The sequence below is a fragment of the Manacus candei genome, unplaced genomic scaffold (genome assembly GCF_025592945.1).
Source record: "Manacus candei isolate 608988 ecotype Guabito, Panama unplaced genomic scaffold, ASM2559294v1 h1tg000017l, whole genome shotgun sequence".
NCBI lineage: Eukaryota > Metazoa > Chordata > Aves > Passeriformes > Pipridae > Manacus > Manacus candei.
In genome coordinates, this window is record NW_026138065.1 from 19,892,986 (window position 1) to 19,905,496 (window position 12,511).

General features: G+C 38.3%; 1 protein-coding gene across 4 annotated transcripts in view; it reads right to left on the minus strand.

Annotated features, from left to right (window-relative positions):
* Positions 1-12,511, minus strand: part of KCNH1 (potassium voltage-gated channel subfamily H member 1) — a 184,386-nt gene that overhangs the window by 134,173 nt on the left and 37,702 nt on the right. For all 4 annotated transcript variants that reach the window (XR_007903857.1, XR_007903856.1, XM_051783133.1 and 1 more), the window contains exon 6: positions 10,997-11,389. Coding sequence is in view for 2 of the 4 variants with exons in the window: in XM_051783133.1 (XP_051639093.1) it covers positions 10,997-11,389 (393 nt within the window). In the remaining 2 variants the exon portion in view is untranslated. The remainder of the gene's footprint in view (positions 1-10,996; positions 11,390-12,511) is intronic.

Below are 12,511 nucleotides of genomic sequence, written 5' to 3' on the forward strand. Positions count from 1 at the left end.
AAAAAAAAAACCAAAAAAACCCAAAAAAACCCCAACCAACCAAACAAACCCAACCAACCACAAAAATGTTGAGGAGTTGAAATACCTGGGGAAAGGGGAAAAAAAAATCACGGAAGGGGAGTTTAAGAAATTGGATATAAAAAGTGGAAATACAAAATAAAATATGCAAAATTAGATTTAAAACATTCAAGGTAAACTACTTTGTTTCCAAGGTACTCTTATCCTAATTTCCCTTGTGAAATTTACTAAAAAAAATTTTGTTGAAAATACTTAAAATGGGATTGAACTGAGTCATTTGGGAGAAAGTGATTCTACCAAATTCTGACCAGAGAGATAGAGAGAATTAGGCTTTTTGTACAAAAAGAACTTGCATATTTGCAGAAAATATATACTTGATTTGGTTGCACTGAAAGTTGCAATTAATATTCACATTATTCATAATACTTCACCTGACTGCATTGCCAATAAGATTGTAAAAGTTCAGAAAAAGCTACATTAAAAAAATAATTTACTTTTATTTCAGCATTAACAGTACTTTCACTTTTATTTCCTTGGAGGAAAGGATTTGTCTATTCTAAATGGATCAATACCAAGATCAAGAAATGCCCAGGGATACGATTGTTCATATAACTCTCTTAAAAATTTCTAAGTGACAGAATTTCAAATGGGTATGAACAACAGAAACTTAACAGACTGTTTCATAGATGATAAAGTAGAAAAAAACCAGATCATTCTCCAAGACTTTAAAACAGTACTTTTTGACACTAGATTTACCAAGTTATATTTTAATACTCACTGGAATAGATCTGCTGTATTCAAAATGGACAATTTTAGATTACTACTCTCCAGAATAAAACTGTACTTTCAGATTGCTGTCCATCTTAATGCTCTTATCAGTGCAGATTATTTTTATGCTTTTATCATAGAGATGGCTCCACGATGTCACGCAAGGGAGCCTGAACTCAATTTACTTTTCTTGGTGTGTCCCACCCTCTTAGCTCTGCTGCTCCTATCAGCTTTGAGAGGCAGATGAAAAGACACCCAGCTCTCCTTCTTCCCAAAAGACAAAGATGAACCTCAGTTCATAAAGAGTTAGAAATTGCACTACAGGTCCCAAACAGGCACCCCCAGATGCTCTGTTCTAAAGGACCACCATAAGGAATGTCTACTTGGCAGTCAAGGAAAGGACAGGACTGTGGAACATCCCATGAAGATCTACCTGTGCCTGATTTACTCTGACACAGTTGCAACTATTAGTACTGTATCCAACAGAAACTTTCCCTTGAGGCTATGCAAAAGCTAAGAAATCTGTTATATGGCCAGAGTAGACACACAGTCCATTTGTATTGTATTTTGTTACAGAGAGAACCTATTTAAATACGCGGCATTTAGCAAAGTATTCAGAAAACGCTAAATTTCACACACAAATATATTTCAAATTGTATGAAGTTCAACTGAACGACACTAAAAAAATTCTACTGCTGATACCTTCATGGAAATGTAGATAAATATTTCATAGGTTGGCAGGTTTACTTTCACTGCCAGTGACGGCTGATGCATAAAAATGGAAGACTGGGTAGCGAGTCCCTCCAAACCAAAGGGCAAACTCAAAGCACTGAGACATGGAAGAAATAACTCTCTAGTCATTGACTGAGCAAATTTGAATGCCAAAAGCCCTCAAAATAATAAACACAACCACTCTGCCTCCACTCCTCCTACTCAATCTTTGCAGAGTGGAACTGCATCCCAAACACAACAGAAAAACAAACCAGTCTCAGTCCTAGAGGAAAGCAGGACCCGCATTTTACATTCAAAGAGAATGCTTCATAATTTTGTCCATGAAATACTGCCAAAAGTAAATTTCCATGTATAATTTGTCATTAATTAGACCTACTCATTACAGACCGTGCACATTTACACAGGTTTTCTTCTGTATCTCCTGGTTTTCTGCAAGATCCGATCTACTATCAGTGCACCCCTTGTCTCACACTGGTATATCAGCCATGTAAGTAATCTTCTTTCCAAACATGGGATCCAGGATATCCATATTTTGGCTCTAGCTCTGTATCAGACAACATAAGATTTGTGCCATTACTTCCATATCCAGAAAAAGAGATAGAGACACTGTGAAGTGTTTTTAAAAGAAGGGCTGTAAGGAGAGTAATTATTGTTACTTCTGTCATTATGGTCCCCAAGAACAGTAACAGTGGATACTACAGTATTTGCTGTGCAAATAAAAACCAGTTGCTGCTGTTCATTTGCCATGCAAAATTAAATTAAGCTCCATTAATCGAATAATAAAATTTCACCTAGAAAAAACAAAATATAAACTGTTTAAAGAACAGCAATAAAAACTAAGTGCAGCCCACCTCCCCCAACAAAAATAAAAAACAAGGAATAATTCATTTTCCCTTCCAAACAAGATGTAGGATGAACAACTTTAGAAAAGAACTAAAATGCAATGTTCACCTCCTACAGCTGCAGTAACACTAGTACTTTAGTAAAAGATTCAATCTGCATGACAGTATTTACTTTTTAGGCCATTATTCACTTTCTACATGCATGGAAAGAAAATGCACTTAACCCAAGCATTAAGATTTTTTTTTCTAGGCTCAAAGGAAGGATAATTTACTTCCTACTTACTATCTATTTTTAAACAGAGAAATATTCAATATTGGCACAAATCTTTCCTAAGTTTTTCAGCACTTTCCTCTCATATGAAACTGCTAAAGTTCAGGCTTCATCTTAATTAAAGGGAGATGCAGGAGACTAAAAGCTAACCATTAAAAGAGAGAGAATGAAACAGACCCAAAAAAATAAATTATTTATTCCAAAAAGGGAGGCAGTGAACCAAATTTATCACTACCGTAAGTGAGGCAATAGCCATGAAAAGTACTACCTTCTTTCTTGACATCTGATGCTGAAGTCAGCCATGCCGCAGCCCGGCTCTGCCTATCTGCAGTAACATGGCAGCCCTGTCAGGCCATTATTAGGACTTCTCGTTTCTGTCATTTGCCTCTTCTGATTTTCTTAATTAGGTCTGAGAATATGACCTTTCCTACAGACTGCCACATTTAGCAACCAAGAGATGAGATAACGTTATGCGCACAGGTTAAAATCAATATCTCGGCCCTCTGGATAGTGCTGTGGTTTTCAGCACTGAAGAAAACAGATCTCCAGACTCCCAAAGCTTATTTTAGTCAGACATCTGCAAGCTTGGTTAGAATTGAGGGAGAAACAGCAATAATTGAGAAGAGATGGGAAGGTTGGTTTTTCATTTGTAAAACTATGGCCATGCTTGCCTTACGTGCATACGTGCACACTCAGAAAAACAACAGAACCAGGAAACAAACTCTTATTTTTTTTTTCTTTTGAGAAGAAGAACAAGAATAAAGATAACACATAAGTAATCTAAAGAAATCCCACTTTCCACAGTAGTAAATAAAAAATTAACCCTGGTAGACAGCAATCTACTTTCCAATGCTTCTGATTGAGGTGCTGGAGCAGGTCCAGAGAAGAGCAACAAGGCTGGTGAAGGGACTTGAGCACAAGTCCCATGAGGAGAAGCTGAGGGAGCTGAGGTTGTTCAGCCTGGAGAAGAGGAGGCTCAGGGGAGACCTCATCACTCTCTACAACAACCTGAAAAAGGAGGTTGTAGCCAGGTGGGAGTTGGTCTCTTCTCCCAGGCAGCTATCAGTAAGACAAGAGGGCATGGTCTTAAGCTGTGCCAGGGGAGGTTTAGGTTGGATATTAGGAAGAAATTCTTTACAGAGAGGGTAATCAGACATTGGAATGGGTTGCCCAGGGAGGTAGTGGATTCTCCGTCCCTGGAGGTTTTTAAGATGAGACTGGATGTGGCACTCACTGCCATGGTCTGGGAACCACGGCGGTAGTGGATCAAGGGTTGGACTTGATGATCTCAGAGGTCACTTCCAACCCAACTGATTCTATGATTCTATGATTCAAAGAAGCCATCAGTTCCAGAAGCTTTTTATTCATCTCAAAGAGGCAAAACACCCAAATACGATTTAGTGTTACTGGCATCTAATACCACTCCACCTTTCCAATTCCGATCCCATCCCTAATATGAAAAAGACTACAGAGTAAACACTTATAAATACAAACACAAATAAACACCCTTTGTCAACTCATCTGACTTTCTGCCTCAGATCAACACAAGTATGCTGAACGTGGGGAAAAGAACAGAGTAACTAATCCCCGTGTCTGAGACATTCTTCCCTTGACATGCAGTGTAAAGCTCACTCTAACAGCAACCTTTTGAAATAATTCATAATCTAATATATTCAATTATCTCTCCTTCTTGGACAAAGGCTATCACCATACATTTATCACTGAAAATGTAATTCAGCATTTTAATTCTTTTAGCCTTATACAGATTGAATAGCTTATGTAGATTACTATTCTCTCTTTAACAGAATGATAAATCATGTCATCCCTTTCAAAGCTATGAAGAAGTAGTCCTGAAATCCAATAACACCCTTACTTATCTGTGACTTAGCAAAAAGACTAATCTGAACATCAGGAGTGCAGAAAAAGAGGAGTTAATTGGCATCTTAACAGCCACAGCAGAACCTACAGAATAGGTGAAGAGCAGGCAGGGACACAGCAACACATCCTACTCTGGTATTCTCTTCTGTGAGGGCCTATGTATCAGCAGACAGAGTAGATGTCTCTGAGCCACCAAGGTGCATGAGCCAGGGAAGGCAGAAGAATTCAAATATACTCAACACCTTAAGCAGGCTTATAGCAAAAGAGAGAATTTAACCCTGAATGGCTTAAAAGGCATAAGAGCTCTGTAGCACCTATATACAACACCAATAAAATTTGGGAAACCGAGGATTTGGGGGGAAAAGACAGCCTACCCCTTCACAGGGTAGCATAAAGAAAGCAGCTCATTGGTAGCATAGAGGTTAGGTTTTTAAGGAGGGAAGTTAGAGAAATCCATATTTGACTGGGAAAAAAATGGGGCATAGGAAGATGTGGAACAAAGCAGACAAAGAAAAGAGACACCCTCCACCGAATCCTCAAGAGACTGAAAAGCAAGTGCTTCTTTGCCTACCTGGTTTGTATCCTGGCTGTCCACTGCACCCAGGGATCCGCTTTACTTCATTTGCATTTCCCCAAATACTCCTTCCACCTACCTGTTTGTTAAGGAATTACTCCTGCTTGGCATAGCCCCCTGGGGCCATGCTGCAGTACAGAGGCACTTTCAGAAGTCAGACAAGCAGCCCCCCTTCTCCACCACCACCTTTCCTTTCCATGGTACTCCCTTTCTTCCACAGTTCAAGGCCCCCAAGCTCCTTATGAAGCTCCAAACACTAGTCACACCAACAACCCTCCTAGCTATTCTCCAAGGGTCTCTGGCAGGTTACAGGCCATAGCACACACCTTCCATGGGTTTTGTCCTATTTCTCAGGGGCCTCTCACAAAGGGACACCCAATCAAGTGGAGCTTCTTCATCACCACACTCCCAATCCAAGGCCCATGTTCCAGCCCTCCCATTGCCTCCCCTCCCGGTACAGTAACCCAACTGCTTGATTCTTCCCCAGAAGCCCCAGTAAGGAGTCACTCCCTCCACAGGGTCTCACTAACCCCTTCTCATCTTTTTTATCTCACCCTAGAACCACAGTTTGCCAACATTTCTGCTATGACTGGATCATACACGAGACACAGCTGCTTTGTTATAGACATTACACAGAAAGTAGATTATAACTACTTTATAATTATAATTAGCCATAGAAAAAATATATTCATTCATTACTAGATTTATCAATAGGCTCACACGCAAAATACAGTATTGCCTAATTGGACATATCCAAATAAGAGCAATGAACTACTGTTGCAAAGGGATTTCACATTACTCAGCTGTTTACAGTTTAAAAATACCTCAAAAAATTATATTTTCCAGTTTGCAAAATTCATCTAGCTCAAAATCTTTCTTTATGGGTCCCTGTTTATTCCATAAAACTGCAAATACAATAATTTATTTCCTTGCCCTTTATTGCATGCAATGGTAAAAAAAAAGTCTAGGAATGTTGCATGCTTTCCAGTGTAGCTAATTCAGTAATTCCTAGATAGCTAATTTGTATTAGCATGAGAGATTATTCCACTAATAAGGTTTAAATTAATCTATTGCAAAAGTACTGCCTCAGAGAGTTGCCAACAATTTGACCAGCAACACATTCATTTTTTCCCTCTCTCGACTCACTATTTACTTTCCAGCTACACCACGCTTACTTGGCACTAAATAGCTTAATTTACTTCTATTACATCTGTATTATGGTTTTTTTCTGGAACTTTCTCTATCATCATAAATGTTGTCCTTTCAAAGCTGTGTATCTTCTTCGCCTGCATGCTAGCTTCTCTCTTATTCATTCACTTAAGTGAACATTAGATCGTTTATATCGAATACATCTTTCCTGATGACCTTTGGCTGTGCATTTATTTCTCTTCTACCTCAACTAATAGACTGATATATGGTTCTCAATTTGGCATCAGCTAACAATTGATCATAGTGTTCTGTTCAAATACACATAGCAATTACTACTAAAAACTCCCCATTTCAGAGATTTATATGGTGGTGACATGACTGGATTCCACTTGTACCATGAGATTTCACAACAACTGCATCACATGTAATAAGTCAAATTTTTTCCAATATAAATTACATCTTATGGTATTATGGCCGAAAACCACAGTATAAAATTGCTCAAGCTGACACTGCAAAAGTATGCTTTGGAATTCAAAGCCTTAAATTGCACTGTTCTTGGAAAAAATTGTGGAATTTTCTTTAAGCCTGGTCTTTGTTAAATTTACTGATTGATGTCTGAACACAAAAAGATAACATTATCCCCCAAAGTATGTGGTATTTCCTTAAGTGAGGAATAATACTAATTACTGTAAAGGATTACTGACAAATGTTACTGAGATCATTCAAATTTGAAAGAGACTAACACCACATGTTTTTAAGCGCTGTGTAAATTTTAGACCAATATTTTCTTTTCTTACTCAAACTAAATTACAGCATGATGTATTGTCTTAACAATAGAAAGTTGAAGCCTAGCATTAAATTGATTCATCAATCAGGGGTATATTTTCTTCTCTTGAAGTTCTATGGCAGGTCAAGAAAGTAATTAGTATTTAACTACATAATTAGCTTCCCATATATAAAAGCCAGGAGAAACATTTATAACTTTTCTTTCATTTGGATTAACAATAGAAATTTCTCTACAGCTATTCATTTCTTTATTTGTTGAATTCTGTTCATGTCTGAATATAAGATGCTGTACTGCCTCTTTGAGCACAGAACTCGAGATGAGAAGCTTCATACAGTCTCATACTTAATTATATGCCCATGAACAAAGACATTAATGTTTTTTCTTTCCTCTTCCATCTGTAGAATGTGGCTATTCATACTTAAGTGCCTCTTGAATTAATTGTAGTTATTAATAGTTGTATTGATCAATAGTTAATGAATTCAAATAATTTGAGGACAAAAATATTCTCAACCATGCAGAGAGGAAACTGGATTTCAATTATATTGAAAAATGTAAATTGAAAATATACTAATGTTCCAAACTGCAACAAACCCAAAGAATTTTGAAATTGCCTGAAAAACACAGAAGTCACACTTAATTTTGTTTCAAGAAAATATTTTCTTATATATCTTATATTGTAATAATAAGTAAATTGCAAAATAAAAAGTTACTTCAAAATAGAAAAAATCCAATAACAGAATTTTTTTCAATTGAGTATCTGCTTGCCAAAAATATTGATCAACTCTAGTTTCATCTATTATAATTATTCTTATATTAGTGGATCATTTTAAAGATGATAACAATGGTTTCATCATTAATCTATCAAGAGTTAAGTGATGGGACAGTCCCAAAATTGTCCAGAGCCAAAAAAAGCCTCAGTACCCTATTATACAGTTTCTTACTTCTTCATTGCTCCATGTCCTGTGTCCCTTGCAAAGCAATTAGTCTCCATCACAGTAATTACAGCATTCTTAAAAACAAATTGACTTGTCAAGTTAGTTCCTCCATGACATCCTCGGTGTCTTCAGTGTCAGTTTTTTTAACAGAGAATGACAGCAGAGAGGAAAACAAGTGAGGTTCCACCTGCCCCAGTTCCCCTTCACTATGGGGACTGCAGCAAAGCCAGGATTCTATTTTGTGCTGTTTAAAATCATATATGGAAAACATCAAAACAGGAAAACAGCAATTCAATTTATTCATCTCATTTTATCACCACTGTTGACACTGGGTATCATTTAATCTCTGGCAATTTTTTCAAGAGTATTCACACTAGGACTTTTAAAAAAATATCTGCAGCAGCTATGGGCACCTACTAACTTCAGCGCAATGGTTCCGAGAGAATTCCTTTCAGCAAAATTAAGGTGGCACACAAATAACAATTCAGTTTGGTTACTTGCAAGTTGAGCAGCGCAACCTCACACCTGACTTAATCCAACTGTGAAGTTGGCAAGAGACAGGCAAAATTTAAACCAGCAAGAAAGGGAGGGAGTTGGCCCAAAAGGGAATGCTCTACACAGCAGAAAGGAAGATATCAGGCAAAGATTTTCTACTTTTTTATTTTTTTCCTCTTTAACAAAAGGTTATCTTTCTCTCTACAGGCAGCTCTTAAAACAGTGATCAGCATATACTGTCCTAAACCCCCACCTGATATGCACTGTGTTATTCTGTCAGTGAATTTGCTGGCAAATCCCTTCAGGTCCTATAAACCAGGACAAACCCTTAACAGAAGTATAGCAATTTACACCAGTGGAAACTCTGCTCTAATGACTCTACAATGATTTATACCAGCTAAATGTCAGAACCCGCTAAGGGAAATGGAGATGAACAGTCTTAAAAGGACAGCATCAAGAAAAATGTTGGTTATTTTTTTTCTTTGGGTATGATAGCAGAGTAACTAAAACTAACATTATATACTGATGTTATACTGATTAAGGAGACTGTTGAAGAGCTGTAGGAAAACTGAAGTACCAATCAGCTTCTCATTGTTACAAGGCAATACTGAGATGGAGAACTTGGATAAATTCAAACTTACACAAGTATTTCTCTGCAGAATTGCTACCATGAGTTCAAAAGCACCTGTGCTCAGCTTGAGGGCTGTCACAGCCACTGATTTAGACATTTTCCTCAGGGATATTCTGTAGGTCACATAACCAGTCTAAAGTTACAAAGTGTTCCTCCAGCAAAATCATCACCAGGTTGCTACTATCTGCAGAGGGTGAGAAAAGCTTCCTTCTCTTTTTTGTCTCTTGCTTAATTTCTTTCTTTCTTTCTTTTTACAATTATTGTTATTTATTTATTATTTTTGCTCTTTCAATCTAAATGTCAGAAACTGACATATGGCCACTGCTTCCACTTTATCAGTGGCACAGCAAAGTAATATGGAAAGCCCTACAGAATAATCTGCAGTCTGGGCCCTTTCTGTGACAAACAAATACTTAAGGACAGGTCTCACAAGGCTTTTTTGCTTGATCTCGTTTGTGTTTTCTCAGTCTGTAGCTTGATATAAAATGAAAACTTCTCTTGGGAATTAAATATCAGATAACATCATATTTTTTCCACTACATTCAATAGTTTGCCTACTTGTCTTGAGCCATTGAGAAAATCACTATAATACTTTAAATTTTATAAAAACCTGAGTAGTGTATTTTTTAAAAAAGTAATGAGGTTTTGGTTTTGCCCATATATTTCACTTGGCTTAGTTTTCTTTTGATAGCTAGGCTGTCCTTTGTAACATGGTCACACTTTAAAGGAACTCGTAAAATTTAAATTTTGCAGGATAAAAATTAAATACTAAACCCCGATGAGATCCATATGCATATCCCTCTCATTCTCTGGAGTTATTCAAACCCACCTGGATGGAATCCTGTGCAACCTGCTTTGCATGGATCTGCTTTAGCAGGAGAGATGGACTAGATGATCTCCAGAGACCCCTTCCAACCCCCTCCATCCTGTGATTCTGCGATTCTGCATGTTACATCTCTAGTATGTGTCAGAGATAAATTTAGACACATAATTAGTTGATGATACATATTTTATAATATGTAACCAGAAAGCGGACTGCTGGAATCCTCTTTAAGATTTTATTAGCAATTCATAAATTCTCTGAACTATTTAGGCATGTACCCCTAATATATTTAATTTAGGAATATTTTCTTGGCAGACTGATCCAAAAGAATAAGCAGAGGCAGCATTGTGGTTTTAAGTGTCTGAATGGTAGTTCTTTTGCTGGATTGTGATCTGTTCCCAAAGAAATGAGCAAGAATTGAGGAGTCTAGGTTTCTTATCCTTTCATCTAATTATGAAATTACCAAAAAAGGCACCTTCAATTGCTTCACCTTCCTCTAAAACAACTGTTGCCAGACAATGCTGCATGGATCACCAGATATACACACAGTGCTTTCTGGTGGTCTAATATTTGGTGAGTCACTGCCTGCCTCTTTTTCACCTGCTATAGTGTACCAGAAGCAGCTGAGAAAAGTGTATTTCACTTCCCAATTGTTCATGTGAAGAATTGCCATTAGCAGAAGTACCCTGTTCAGTCAGCAGTGAAAGCAAGAGAAGCCTGACCCGAGAAACTGTCCTGACACACCAGTTCAAGCTATTCATAGTAAGTCAGACAGAGCAGTTTTCCTCAGTGCTGTACAGAGGTTCTGCTGCCTGCTTCTGTCTGTCCTCATGAACTCTGAGGATGCATAATGAAGTAAAGTAAACACGGATTTTTAACACCAAAAACTACAGCCTTTCCCAGTGCAGCTAAAGAATGACGTTTCTGGCTAGGATTCATAGGCAAACTTCCGTGCATGCTGTGGGTGGCTACTAGTGGCATATGTACAGTAGCTCAATATATTTAAAAGCATACATTTCTTTCTTCTCACTTCCACCTCCCCCCCAACCACTAAGTAATAACTAATGGGTGGAAGTGGAACCAGCATACTGACCTCATCGACATTCTCAAATGCATTGATGACATCATAGGGCAAGCACGAGAGCAGATCGATCACAAACCAGGTCTTCAGGTAATTCATGCGAATCAGTTTGGGGTCAGAGATCACCTCTCCTGCCGGCCCCACGAAGGTCGTGTGGAAATTGAGCACAATGTCGACCAAAAAAATGACATCTACAATGCTGTCGACTACCAGCCATGCCACGTTGTTCTGTTTGGTTTTAAAGGAGACATTGTAAGGAACCAAAATAGCAGTGTAGAAGGTTAAAATCAAGATGATCCAGTCCCAGGTGGTCTTGAAAACGCAATAATGCAAAATTATATGTGGCGGAGTCTTTGGTGCCTCTTGCTTGTACTGTGGGAGGATTTCAGAGCCCAGCTGCAATACCTGTAGTCACAGAGATTTCAGGAGAAAAGGAAAACATGCTTAATTTTTTCATGATATTTTTCCACACTGTAGATTCTCAAGCTCAGTACAACAGTTGATAAAAATACATGTCCATTAACTCCTTTTATCACCACAAAATGGTAAGCATTCCATTAAACAGATCAGCATCAAACTAAGAACAGTTATTTCTTTTAATACCATTACTTATTTTTTGACACTAAGTCTAATATGTGGGGTGTCCAAGACAGCTTCTTCAGTGATCCAAATAGACAAGACAGATAAATGATGGGCAAGAACAGGCAGGAAGGCAGTTGTGAACAGAAATCAATGGTAAAACCAGGAATAATACCATAACTTCTGAGTTGCAATCCAGCACTGGGACAACTGGACCACACTGTTTTGCAACACAGGCTATTTAACACTACACTGTGTCTGAAATAGGCTTATACTACAATCTGTCATGAGTGCATGGGTCTTTCTTCCTCTTCTCTGGACTGTGCAGGTCCAAAGTCCATGGATAATTATCATTAACCTCAATAAACTCATTTTGAACTTCAACTTTTCACTGAGAACAGTTCAGTGTCTTAACTACTTGATGGTGCAGAATCCTAGAAAAATAGAGGACTTTCTGAACCTTAAGGATTCTAAGACCATGGAGTCCAACCATTAACCTATTACCACTGCATTCTCCAACAAACCACGTCCCCAAGTGCCCCATCCACACGCCTTTTGAACACTTTCAAGTATGGTGATTCCACCACTTCCCTGGGAAACCTGTTCCAATGCTTGACAACCCTTTCAGTGAAGAAATTTTTCCTAATATCTACTCTAAACCTCCCCTGGTGCAACTTGAGGCTATTTCCTCTGTTCCAGTCACTTGTTCTCCAGGAGAAGAGAACAACCTCCCCCTCACTACAACCTTCTTCCAGGCAGTCATAGAGAGCAGCATGGTCCCTCCTGAGCCTCTTTTTCTCCAGGCTAAACAACCCCAGCTCCCTCAGTTGCTCCTCACCAAACTTGTTCTCTAGAGCCTTCACCACCTTTGTTGTCATTCTTTGGACACGCTCCAGCACCTGAGTGTCCTTGCAGTGAGGGGCCCAAAACTGAACACGGCATTTGAGG